The sequence below is a fragment of the Lynx canadensis genome, chromosome D4 (genome assembly GCF_007474595.2).
Source record: "Lynx canadensis isolate LIC74 chromosome D4, mLynCan4.pri.v2, whole genome shotgun sequence".
In the NCBI taxonomy this organism is placed as follows: domain Eukaryota; kingdom Metazoa; phylum Chordata; class Mammalia; order Carnivora; family Felidae; genus Lynx; species Lynx canadensis.
In genome coordinates, this window is record NC_044315.2 from 74,429,978 (window position 1) to 74,443,261 (window position 13,284).

General features: G+C 51.7%; 1 protein-coding gene and 1 non-coding gene across 4 annotated transcripts in view; one reads left to right on the forward strand and one right to left on the reverse strand.

Annotated features, from left to right (window-relative positions):
• Nucleotides 1-1,558: 1,558 nt before the first annotated feature.
• TRNAK-CUU lies at nucleotides 1,559-1,632 on the reverse strand. Its single transcript has one exon. It is a non-coding gene; the product is annotated as a tRNA-Lys (tRNA).
• A 1,446-nt stretch (nucleotides 1,633-3,078) lies between these two features.
• Nucleotides 3,079-13,284, forward strand: part of TMEM268 (transmembrane protein 268) — a 33,202-nt gene continuing 22,996 nt past the window's right edge. For 2 of the 3 annotated variants that reach the window (XR_004344334.1, XM_030293115.1), the window contains exons 1-2: nucleotides 3,079-3,146; nucleotides 11,688-11,876. Coding sequence is in view for 2 of the 3 variants with exons in the window: in XM_030293115.1 (XP_030148975.1) it covers nucleotides 11,768-11,876 (109 nt within the window). In the remaining variant the exon portion in view is untranslated. Of the gene's footprint in view, nucleotides 3,147-7,148; nucleotides 7,173-11,687; nucleotides 11,877-13,284 lie in introns of those variants that run through there. The other variant, XM_032595533.1, reaches the window with a different exon arrangement.

The following is a 13,284-nucleotide window of genomic DNA, read 5'->3' on the forward strand; positions in this document are numbered from 1 at the left end:
ATGTTGGTAAAGTTGTAGAAGCAACATAAGTACTTCAAAAGGGGTGTGCTGTAGGGTCAGTTGAGAGGAAAGGTAAGATGTGAAAAGTTCGAGCTTGGTGGTCTGGGAGAGAGGAACCTAAACGGTCTGAAGAGTGAATTGAATGTAACGTGAGTGAGTGGAGAGACTTGGCTGTTCTAGAAGGGGGAACGGTGGCAGTAGTGGCTGATGGACGAGGTGGTGTGAGGGAGGTGAGAACATGTTTAAATGCCTGTGGGGAAGGGGGAATAGAGTGAGTGAGACTGGAGACTCGGGTGGAATGAGATCCCGTGAGAGCCAGGCGCAGAGGGAGGGACTAGCTGTAGCCTTCAAGCTTGATGGTACTCAGGGAAAATGGTGGGTATGCAGGCCTTCCCGGGCCAGTTGAATCTATCGATTTCTGGGAGTGGGGCTGGGACGAAGATAAAGCACCCCTGGGGAAGGACTTCATTGTGCCCTGATGTGAGAAATCAGCATGTTTGGTTCTTTGAGCACTAAGGCAGATAGGGTTGGTTCTGACACGGAAAGAACGTGAAGATACACGTGTAGAACAGTGTGCAATTTGTTCCGACTGAGCATAAAGGATACGGGTGTGCCTGTGTGTATGCGCAGGAGATTTCTGGAAGATTGAGGACACTGGTGCTCATCGCAGGAGACAGTGCCTGGGCTGCCACAGGAGGGTTTCTTTGTGCACTTTTCATCCACATACAGGGTCATTCAGCGTCCCTGGCCTCTACCCACTGGATGCCAGTAGTAGCCCTTCGGTTGTGACAGTCAAAAATGTCTCCATTGTCAGATGTCCCCTGGGGGCCCAAACCTCCCCCAGTTAAGAACCACTCTCCTGTAGCAACAACAGAATTATTAAAAACAAAGTACTACATGTAATTTCTGGAAAGCTCCAGGTGCTCAGCAAATGTTTCCAAATTTTCTAAAATTCGCTGCAGGGCAGCTGTTCTCCATGCGGTGATCCAGTGACTCAGTTTACTTCCACTTTGCCGCTCTACCATCTTAACACACGGTTTCCCTGACGGCGGGGGGTAAGGAAAAGTTGGCAAACACGCACCGACTCTTCCGTGCTTCAGTCCTGAAATGACACGGGCGCTTGTTCTCAGCCCACTGATGGGCGTGGGTCACATGAGCCAACCTAACTGCAAGGGAGTCAGAAGGGATCGCCCTGGGGTATTTTGGATCTTGGGTGAGTAAAAACCATCTACAATTGTTAATAGCTTTCTCTATGCCGGCTGATGTTCTAAGTACTTTTGCATGTATGTTAACTTATCCTGAAAGCACTTTATTTTGCAGGCGATGAGGCCGAGTTGCAAGGATGCGCCATAGTAGAGCCAAGATCAAGACTGGCAGTCTAGCCAAGAATCTGTGCTTAACCACTGCATGCGCTCAGCACGGAGCATATGTGTCTCCCCTTTTATGTTTCTCACCTGTGTGATTCTTTTCTTTACTGCTCTTGAATCCTAGATTAATTGCTCCACTGGGCAATTTCTTTTCTTTTTTTTTTTTTTTTTAATTTTTTTAAGAGGCTCCATGCCCAACGTGGGGCTTGAACTCACAACCCTGCGATTAAGAGTCGGTATGCTCTACCAACTGAGCCAGCCAGGCGCCCCTCCTCTGGCCAATTTCGTGACACGTGACCCCTTTGTCTAGAGAGAAGGATGCCCTCAGTATTGTCCATTACTGAAGCACAGAAACTCTTTGGCCATTCTATTTGATGCCATGGCTCAGACCTACTGACGTTCTCCTTGGTAGAAGACGTGAAATAGCTTACAGAAAGTCAGACCTTGTGTGTAATACCTACAAATTCCCGAAGATGTGCTATTCCCGCTTTATGGGTGGAAAACAAAACCTGAATTGCTAAAAGGTGACGCAGTTTGTTAGAGGCCAGTCACAGAGTCTCTGCATCCTCCAAGTGAGGGAGCCTGTGTTCCAGGCACTTGTGTAACCATACAACAGCCCTGCAGTTTAGGCACAGGATCTCACTCCCATGGATGGGAAAGCTGAGGCCCGGAGAGGTTTATCGAATGCTCAAGGTCACAGGGCAAGGGAGCCACAAGAGTGGGCATCAAGTCCAACCGGATCAGACTGAAGGCTGCGAGGGAAAACCTACCGTGCCAGGCCTCCAGGCTTTTCCTGAGGTGTGTGGTGGGTGGAGTACTCAGCCTCGTAAAGCTTCAAAGCCTGTAGCTAACATTCTTGGCACGCTTGGGCTTCCCCGCTGGAAGACTGATGGCACCAGAAGTCCATGAAAGCTGCTCGGTGGAAAGGACCTGCGCCCATGAGCCTCCCGTGCTCCTCCTCTTTCACCTCTTCTATTTTTCTTTCCTTGAGGGGCAGTCTGGGAGACGGCAGAGGGTTTTGTCCTGTCAGCTGCTCCCGTCACTTCAGTGGCTCCGAAATTCCCGAAAAACCTTGCACACAGGCGGCAGTTCCAGTTTTCCTCCCTCCCACTCCCCTTCCCCTGCGTAGGCTGGTCTTACGAGGCAGGAGAGGCACATTCTTAATGGTGAGATTTGGCCAGTGGTTCTGGGAGAGGAAGCCGCCAGATCAGGTCAACATCTATCTTCTCTGGCTTTTGAAAAACTTCAGATGACACCGGCTCGTGGGTCAAATGTCAGCTCAAGGCCATAGCTCACTGTGTTTGGAGAGGATGAGCGATGGGGATGGGTGGGCTTGGAGGGTCAGGAGGTACACAGCCTGCCTTTTTCTCCTACTTGAAAGTAAGGAAGGGAACAGTAGCAACATTCTGGAACACATGGCAGCAGCTGAAGATAAAGGGAGAAGCTAGGCTGGTTGTTCCAAGAACATGATTGGTGTGTTGGCTACCACTGTCTTGTGCGGTCTTTAAAAATAGAAAGGCCAGAGGGTGGAGCTTTCTAGTTAAAAGCCTGAGTATTTTTGTTTTTAATGTTTATTTATTTTGAGAGAGAAGGCATGTGCAGGTGCATGAGCAGGGAAGGGGCAGAGAGAGGGAGAGAGAGAGAATCCCAAGCAGGTTCCCTGCTGTTAGCCTGGAGCTTGACTTGGGGCTTGAACCCATGAACTGTGAGATCATGACCTGAGCTGAAATCAAGAGTCAGACGCCTAACCGACTGAGCCCCTCCAGGCACCCCGAAAGCGTGAGTACTTTCAATTGCCCTTCCCTCCTCTCCCAGACACGTTTGTTCTCGTTCTTGAGGCCTTGCCCTGTTTCATTCTCTTCGTACCTGTCCCTGGCTCTTGTCTTCCTGCACACTAGAAACAGCTCCCCGACACTCCAGGCCTTCCTGACAGGAATTCAGAGTATTTCTTTTGGTTTTGACCCAGTTTCCTGACAAACAGCATGTGACTTGTCTTATTGCCCACACACCTCCTGACAAGGACAGCTGTGTGTTCAGTCCAAGCTCTCATGTGCTGTTAACCTATATTGTGTGTATCTCACATTGGAGGGCCCACTGTGCAGTGTGGCGTCCACGATTTCAAATCAACGTAATGGAAAGGAAAATTCTGTGGGACATGCTTAGGAAGTGGTTTTTAAAATAGATCACATTTGGGGCGCCTGGGTGGCGCAGTCGGTTAAGCGTCCGACTTCAACCAGGTCACGATCTCGCGGTCCGTGAGTTCGAGCCCCGCGTCGGGCTCTGGGCTGATGGCTCAGAGCCTGGAGCCTGTTTCCGATTCTGTGTCTCCCTCTCTCTCTGCCCCTCACCCGTTCATGCTCTGTCTCTCTCTGTCCCAAAAATAAATTAAAAACGTTGAAAAAAAAAAATTTTAAAATAGATCACATTTACTAGGGTGACTGGGTGGCTCAGTTGGTTAAGTGTCCGACTTCTGCTCAGGTCATGATCTCACGGCCAGTGAGTTCGAGCCCCACAGTGGGCTGACAGCTAGCTCAGAGCCTGGAGCCTGCTTCGGATTCTGTGTCTCCCTCTCTCTCTGCCCCTCCCCCACTCATGCTTTGTCTCGCTCTCAAAAATAAATAAGTGCGTAAAAAAAATTTAAAATAATAAAATAAAAATAGCTCACAGTTACTAACACCAACTTTATACCAGGAGCAATTCCAGGTGGTTTACATAGTTGAATTCTCCCTCTGTCTCTCTGAGATATTATTCCCATTTACACATTAGGAAACTGAGGCACATGGCAATAAAGTCACTTGCCCAAGGTCACAGAGCCAATTGGTGGCTAAGTCTGGATTTGAACCTGGGTCTGTCTAGCTTCCCAACCCGAATCTCTGCACGATTCAATTCAAATTGTTCAGACCGTGGCAACGTTGCAAGTGGTCCATTTCTAAAGGAGTTAGAAAATGAATCTGTAACTGGCAGACCTGTTTCAAAGAACAAGATGGAATCACTTATTCGGCAGTTCTGAGCCCCCCTGCCCCCCACCAGGTCCCATCCGCTGCCACACTTGGAGATTCTGCCAGGCTGGGAAGAACTTCGTTCCCTCTCACTCCATCCAGGTTGCCAGAGTGGGCAGCCAGCCCTCAGACACGAGTCTGTAACCCTTGCAAACACGACGGGGCAGAGCATAGAGCTGCTGAGCAATGGTGGCTCTGGCCGGAGCCTGTGGTTTTCTGGATTTATCTGTAGCCGAAGCCCTGCTGATTGCATTCACAGCTTTTCATTCACTACTTCAGATGCAGGTAGCAAATACTGAGGGCGGGGTGGGTGCTGGGGGACAGCTAAGAGCACGGGCAGAAGCCGCTCTATGCGCTAAAGGTTTTTTTCTCCTTTGGGGGAAGGGGACATTGAGCAATGACCACATCATGTGCTGGGGTCGGCCTTAGTTAAACAAGGATACCTATGAGAATGGGGCACAGGAAAGGGTTCCCAGAAGAAGGGCCCTTTCAGCTGAGACCTGACAATGTGACAGCTGATGATGTGGAATGGGGTTGAGGGTTACCCTCCAGATGGAGAGGAATGGAGACCACTGAGAATGGGAAGTGAGCAAGGGCACGGGGGTGTAGGAGGAACTGAGAAATGTTCCGTGTTCTTGGACTTTGGGGTTGGGGGAGAGCTAGTAAACATTAGGTCAGGGTAGGCTGGGGGTGGAGAGGGGCTTGGGCTTGCCACCTACAGCCTTGTGAATCCATCAAGATATTGCTAGCTAAGTCTGCGAACGTGACTAGATTTTACTCACCTTTTACCGGATTTGAGTCACCATTCTCTCTTCTAGGTGGGGCCCCTGCACCCTCATGCCATAGAGCCAGCACTTAACCATGTGCTGAAGTTTCAGAGAAGCACGAGGCGCTTTGCTTTGCTGTCCAAGAATGCAGCTCACTCCCACTGGAGACATCCCATGAAGCACTTCATCCATCGTCTCCCTTAAGTCTGACCATCTCTCAGTTTAGCAGATACTGTTACCTTTCTTTCATGAAGGAGGGAACTGAAGCTCAGAGAGGTGAGCCCACCTGTGCAAGTTCGTCTGCCAGGAAGGGGTGGAGCTTGGTCAGCCAGTTCCAAAGGCCCAGGTCTTCTGTGCCTCCCTAGCAAAGGGGACTAATGCATCAACACGTTTAAGTTCATGCTGGAGTGACAAGCAGTGGGAGTGGGAGTGAAGGGAGCCTGGCAGGAAGGGCAGGAGTTCGGTCCCCGGCTTCATGCAGGGGGTGGGCCTTGCCAGACAGGCAGGATTTGGACAGGTGCTGACCTGGCCACACACCCACCAAAGGATCCCTTTCGACATCCCATCAGCAGTTAGTAAAGTTCCAACATCCCACGGGGCTCACTCTCATGTCCCCAAATTGTGTTTTCAGAAATTAGGCAAACTAAATAGGGATCTTGTGTATCTTGTTCAGTGCTGCCCAGTACAATGGCCTGGCACTTAGCAGGCAACCAGTGTCTTTCGTTGCTGAATAAGTGAATGAACTTCATCTCTAGTTACCTACTGCCTGGATCTCTCCTTGCCTGGTGAGTGAAGGCACCTGGCCAGTATCTACTGCTCTGTTCCTCAATCAGTGCTCACTGCCCCCAAGCACTCCACCCCGAGGCCGAGCACTCAGCCAACTAAGTCCTGTGGCCTCAGAGGCCCCCGGCAATTTGGCAACATCTGTTGAAATTAAGAATGCATCCATTCTGACTCAGCAAGTCCACTTGGAGAAATGCAGGCTGGGGCATGTACACAGCAACGTGGCTAGGACCATCCCAGCAAGGCCTGGGAGCCAGTGGGGACACCCCCCTCACCCCCCATGTGTCCTCCAGGGGAGAGGGACAAAGGAAAGAGTCTTCCTACAATATTTGGAGATTTATGTCTCCTTCGAAAGGAGGCAGAGCGGAGTGTTCTAGAATGAGGTGAACGCCAGGGAACTCTGTTGAATGAAAACGCAGGGTGCCCAACAGAGTAGAACAGGCTCCCTTTGGTAGAAATAACACAGGCGTGTTCGTGTGTCCATATGGGCCCTATGGAGCAATACGCAAGGTTCGTGCGCTCCCGGGGCGGGGGGGGGGGGGTGCACTTTTCCCTGTAGACCCCTCTGAGCCCGGAGTGGGAGGGGTGCGGCCAGCAGCCAATGTCTGGTGAGCAGCTCTGTGTCCGGCAGTTGTGAACACTTCATACAGACTGTCTCATTAAAGCTTTACAGTCCCATGAAATGATCTGTTCTGTCCAGAAAACGAAGACACCGGGACATGAACCACTTGACCGGAGATAATCTAAAAAAGCCCAGAGAATTGGCTCGGAGCTCAGGTAGCCTGATCCTCCAACAGATGCTCTTAGGGTTTTAGATGCACCAGATGAGAAGCTTCTGGTCCCCAAGGCGGCCTCATCCGCCCCATCCGCCCCGGGGCCGCGCCTGTGTTAGATGGGCGGGCGGGAGACTCAGGTGCGGAGGCTCGGGTCGGGCGGACGGGCCCCCGCGGGCCCCAGAGGCGTGCACGTGGTCGGCGGGCGCGGAGGCGCTTCCCGGCGTCCCGGAGGGCGCCTGGCTGATGCAAGGGAGGTCACCCTCTGGGCCCCAGGAGCCGGGCGGGCGGCCCCTCCCGGTGGGGTGACGGCGCGGGGCGGCCCGGCCGGGGGCGGGACCGCGGAGCGCGGCGGGCGGGCGGGGCGGGGCGCGGATGCCGGAGGCTGCGGCGCGGAGGGGCTGCGGCGGCCCGGACCTTTCGCGTCCCCGGGCGGCGGCGGCGGCGGCGGCGGCGGCGGCGGCGGCGGCGGCGGCGCGAGCGGTGAGTGTGCGCGGCTCGGGGCGCGCGCCCGGGTGGTTGCGCGGGCGCGGGAGGCCGCGAGCCCAGATTGGAGCGGCGCGGCCGCCTGGGCGTCCTCTCTCGGCCTGGGGTCGGCGGCGCGGGCGCGGCCGGGCTCTCGGTGCGCCCTGGGCCCCGTTCCCGCGCGTGTCGTGCGTGGGAGGCGTTCTCGGGCGGCTCCTGGGGGCTGGGGGCCGGGGCCGGTGGGGGGGGGGGCTTCCGAGGTGAGGAAGACTCGGTGGACAGGACTTGAAGGCAGAGACTGGAGCAGGACAGCTGCCCAAGGCCAAGGCCAGGTGTGGCGGGACATCCACGGTCCGAATGAGCCCTGTCCTGCTCGGACTCCGTCCTGGACTGGCTCTTTGACCTTGGATAGTTCACTTTCATTTCTGGGTCTTAATTTCCTCATCTGCAAAATGGAGAGCTTGGACCCATTGTCTTTCAAGTCTTTTCCACCCTAAAACTTCTGTGACAGGCCCTCTTATGGCCTTTTGTTGGGGCTTTCCAGTGTAATGAAAACAAAACCTGACTCGAGAAAACTGTTACTCTCTCTCTCTCTCTCTCTCTCTCTCTCTCTCTCTCTCTCTCGTCCACCTCAGTGAGGCACAAGGTTCCTGGGGAGCCTGGGCATTTTGTCTGCACAAATGGAGACCTTTGCTCAGCGGGACTTAAGGATTCTCTTCGTCTGTAGGGGCTCACCACCTAATTAGAAAAAGACGTATGACTGGAAGTTCTGGTTAAAATGCAGCATCAGCAAAGGAAACTAAGGAAACTGGGGAGTGGATGACCAGTTAGTTGCTGGAGCCCCAGGGCTGTGCTTACTCGCTGGCTCTGCCTCCACCCTGGTGTCTGGGTCTCTCTCCCAGGTCCCTCTAGGGCTGGTGCGGGGCTGAGCAGAATGGTGAGCCCAGGACATGCTGGAAGGTGATGGGTCCATGTCAGCCCTTGGCCAGTGTCGCTAAAACCCCTTCCACCCTCTGCAGCCTCCAGGTTGGACCAGGGGCTGCAGGGTGAGGGCAGAGGGCCCTAGTGGGGCCCATCCTGGCCTCTGGTCTATACGTCTCTCTGCTTGGCAGCCCTTTCACCGCCACCTCTGCAAAGCCTTTCCCCCACCCCAGGGTTCTGAGGCCCCCCCATGTCCTGCCTGCTCCCTTTGCCTGCCTAGTTTGGTCATTATTTATTTCCCTTTCAGAGTTCAACTTTCCCACCATATGGGATTCCCCAGCAGGGAGGGGTGACCAAGGATTTAAGATTTTACTTTTGGTGTTAGAGTCAAGAAAGCACAGGGCCTGACACTTCAGGGTTCTTAGGGAATGTTGGTGGAGTAAAAATAGTGATAGGTGTATTCCTTCGGTGATGCCTATATGCCCCGTGCTGCTCTGAGTGATTTACATGCACAAACAGTTTTAGTCTCAGTTACCATTATTATCACCCTTTACATGTAAAGAAAGTGAGGCAGAGAGAAGTTAAGTGACTTGCTCCAGGTCACACAGGAGGGAAATGGTACATCTATACAGGTACCTTTTAACCATTACATATTATCAGGCAAATGAATGACTTCTGATTGAGACTTTGTGGGAAGCTAATTGGGCCAACTGGGATGCTGGGATTGCTTCTCAAAGACAATGCCAAGTTGTGGGATTTTGCAACTAATGGAAACTTTCCATAGGGGAAGAGTGTCTGGGCAGCTCCAGCTTGTGGGTGGTCCCTCCTGCCTGGAGGAGGGAGGGCAGGCACCTGGGTCCCACAGGCCTTTCTGAGACTCCTGAACAGCTTCTCTGGGCTGCAGGCTGCTAGCTATGACGGCCCCGGGTTTCTGGTCTGGGAAATGGGTCTAAGGTTTATGTTCGCCTCATGGGCCCAGGAGATGATCAGAGGAGATGGGGAAGGGCTTCAGAAATTGCCAGGTGCAGGGTAGGCTTCCTTGGGCTGTTGTTGTTGGTTTTGTGCTTCTGGGGCATGTAAGATAAGAGGAAGGAAGTAAGGGGTGGTGCCATAGTCTGGTTAATGCAGAGCAGTATTTGGGAATGCCTGCTGTGGGCAGGCATTGGTGGTGGGGGGGGGGGGGGATCAGCATCTCAGAAGCCAGCAGGAATTTGTTGTGCACCATGCCTGGGAGACATAGCCTCCCTGGACCCACTCTCTCTGTCTTTTTTTCTTTTCTTTCCTTTAAGGTGCATTAAAGAACAGGCTGAGAGATGGCCAGACCTGGGTCCTGCGGCTCAGGGCCTAGGAATTATGCGCTTGGACTTCGGTTCCCCTCTTGGTCCTACCTACATCTTCCAGCCACCCTGTCATGGGCAGGTCTTTTTATATCTTTGACTCTGAGTTTTCTCTCTTTCTGAGGAAAGAGGCCTGCTTGGTGAGCAGGGTCCTGGATGTCATGCCGGTATCTCTTTCTGTCATCCCTGCAGCAGCCATGCCAGGGAGGATTCCCTGTTCCCATCTTACAGATGAGACAGCAAGGCTCAGGGAATTAAGAACCTTGCCACAGAGCATGTGAGTGGCTGAGCAGGGATTCAAATCCAGGCTCTTGGGTATTCAAGTCATTGCTTTTTCATAACATTTTGTTACTTTGTGGCCTCAGAGCTGGGTACAGGGCAGGTTAGTGACCCCAAGTGATCTTCTGGAGCTTAAAGTCCCTGCTGACTTGAGGTGCCTGCAGCCTGCTCAGACACATGGCCCCCCACTTAGAAAGCCCCCCGCCCCCAATCTAGGTTAATGCTCTGCTGTGACCATCTTGAAATTCTTTGTCATTTTTGAAAAGGGGACCCCACATTTTCATTATGCAGGAGGCCCCACAAATTATGTAGCCGGTCCTTTTTAAAAGACCGAGAGAAACAGAGGGTGGTGAGGGTGTGGGAGTCAGCCTCCCCTCTTTTGGAGATCTGAGCAGTGGTGATTCTCCCTCGGGCCAGCTTGGAATTAAGCAGATGTGTGCCCCCGACAGGGGACACTTGTTTTCACCAGCATCAGGAACCATGGCAGCAAAAACCGACTCTACTGGACTTTTCACCAAGATGGTTAGCAAGGCTGGGGTGTCATCCCAGGGATGTAGGCAAGGTTTTCCTTGGTGATGGGTAATTTTCAGGGCCCCCGGCAGACACAGAGAGAGTAAGTGCGGGCTCCAGCCAGTGTGTGGCACTGAGGACTCTGCTTTGGCTTCAAGAGAATCCCCATGAAGGACATTGCTGCTTTGTTGATGACAGTGGCTTAGGGTCATGGCCATGCCCACTGTGCTGTCACTGACCCAACTCCTGAGACTTTGGAAGTGTTTCCAAGGTCTTTTAGAGCTAAATGCCAGGAGGATGCATTGCCTTCTTCACCCTCCTGTTTCTCATCTCCTAATAGAGAACAGGAACTATTTAACTGACAGTATTTCTGTTTTAGCTTTGGCCACCTGGAAGCTCAAAACCAAATTCTTGGCTCAGGCGTGACAACTGTGCCAAACCTCAAAGCAGCAACAGTGAGAGCTAGTATTTGTGGGATGTGTCCTTTGTTCCAGAGGCCCTTGTCTGCCCTTTATATGTATCACCGCACTGATTCTTCGTGACAGCCTTGTGGGGAAGGTACCATTGTTTGAGGATAGGGAGCTAAATCTCTTTGAGGTTAAACCACTTGCCCAAGTTTACTTAACTCGTAGGTAGTAGAACCGTTGTTTAAACTGGTTAGTCTGAACCTGGAGCCCATGCTCTTCAGCAGAAACTTCCACTGCCTCTGCTGGGGACCTTGATTGCCTGAATATCTGGTTATTTTCGTTCTTCATGGTTCTCATTTTTTCTTTCTTTCTTTCTTTCTTTCTTTCTTTCTTTCTTTCTTTCTTTCTCTTCCTTCCTTCTTTTCTTTCTTTCTTCGTTCCTTCTTTCTTTTTTCCTTCCTTTGTTCCTTTTTTCTTTTCTTCTTTCCTTCCTTCTTTTCTTTCTTCCTTCCTTTCTTCCTCTTTCTTCCTTCCTTTCTTCCTCTTTCTTCCTTCTTTTCTTCCTCTTTCTTCCTTCCTTCCTCTTTCTTTCTTTTTTCTTTCTCTTTCTTTCTTTCTTTCTTTCTTTCTTCTGTATTTCCTACCATCCTGATTTTTTTTTTCTCATTTGTATTTTGCAATGTCTTCTGGAAAGCTGTTTGAGATCCTTTGTATAAATAAGGCTCCCCGTGATGAATATACTAGTTCTGTGCCTGGTTGCCTGGGTGCTCTGAATAAGGGAACAGAACTCCCAGATGCCTGGGAGTGGGGCCTGGTCATTTCATGAATTCCAAGTGAGTGTCTGGATGTGTCTGAGCTAGAGAAGACCCAAGACCACAGGGAAGTTCTCAGTTCTCCCTTGGAGGGTTTTATTTCCTCCTCTTCACTCCTGAGAATGTTCCTCAGCAAGACGGAAAGAGCAAAGTCAGTGGAAAGACTCCTGGTGGCTCTCTCTGGTTTTGGGATGACTTTGGCCTTGGCAAGGCCAAGAAGCCCAGCCTGCCCAGGCCTGAAGTTCTTTCCTGTGCTGTTTTCTGAAGGCAAGTGAAGCTGAGTTGGCCGCTCCAGAATGAACCACAGCTCTAAGATGGGGAAGTAGAAACCCAGCTGGCTCTTTGCCATGGCCTGCGAACCTCAGATGGGCCCCAGCGGGGCAGCCGGCCCGTTGCCCACCTCCTCCCCTGGCTGGAATGCCTTGCCTGGAGGGCGTCCCCCAGGCTGGGGGCAAGGTAAGGTCATGACCCTTTATTTCCCTCCCTTCTCCCCAGGATGCTGGGCTGGACTCACATAGCACAATGGAGGGGAGGGGAGTGAAGGACACAGGAGAGCCTTTAGCTAGGGGTGGGCATTTTAGGATACATTTCTAGGCCTGTCTGTCATTTCTCCCCATTCTCTCTATCACCAGCTTGTTAGACCAAATCGCTGTCACCTTCTGCTTGGATCCTTGCCGTATCTTCCTAGCTGATCTCTCCTTCTTGCCTCTTCCATTTACGTGACATTTAGAGTAACCTTTTAAAAATGCAGAACAGACCATGTCACTTTCTGCTTCAGTGTTTCCTATGGGGCTTAGTGTGAAGATCTGTCAATCGCTGGCTTGCAAGGCCTGCCTTAGTGGCTCCTGCTACCCGTTCTTTGTTCCTGCCATGCTGTCCTGCCTCAGGGCCTTTGCATCTGCTCTTTCTTCAGCTTGTTATGCTCTTTCCCTACCTCCTTTCTTCTGATTAATTTCCACTCATGCTTCAGAGCTCAGTTCAAATATCCCTTCTATAGGGAATTCTCTCCTGATGCCCCAGCCTAAGCCAGGACTCCCTGATATGTTCCTGCTTCTCCCCATAGCACTTAGCATAGTCTGTAATTAAACGCTGACCTGTGTGATAAAGTGTTGAATCTCCAGCTTCCCTACTAGAATGTAAGTTCCACGAGGGCAGGGGCTCTGTGTTGTCTTGTTCATTCCTGCATTTGCAGTACCTAGCACAGGCTTGGCCTGTCGTAGATGCTCAGTACGTGTTTTGTTGAATGAACAGGATGAATGGGTGGCTGGGCATTGGCATTTTGAATTGCAGCTGGTTACTTAGATGATTTGAAACTTGACTACTTAAAAACAAGGGTTTCTTCTACTACTGTTATTGGTAAAACAGTTTACACACACACACACACACACACACGTGTGCACACACACCTGTGAATGCCCATTCCTTTGGTCACTTTTCAAGTTCTTTTTCTTATCTAGGTGTAATAAAAGTACTTCTAAGTAGAGACTTACTGTTCCCACTCTAAGGAACAGATGAGAGAGATTATTGCCAGGAATCCAGGAACTCGGTTTGAAAGACAAAGAGAGTCATCCTCCAGAGTCTTTGGTGTGCAAAGAGCCAGTGTAGGGAAGCAGCTGGTGTTCTCCATGCCTAGCACCCCGGTCCACATGGGTTTTCTGTGCTATGCCGTGAAATGGGGTGCTGGTCTGTGGCCCCACCCGGTGTGACCGCCCGAGTTTTGGGCACTGCCTTTGCCCGTGTTTCTTACTTTCATTTCCTCTGGTGACTTCGGACAGGTCTATTCGCCTTTCAGAGGCTCTGTTCCCTTTTCTCTGACAGTGGTACCCACCTTTTAGGGCTCTTGGAGGATGAAATGAGATTAGGA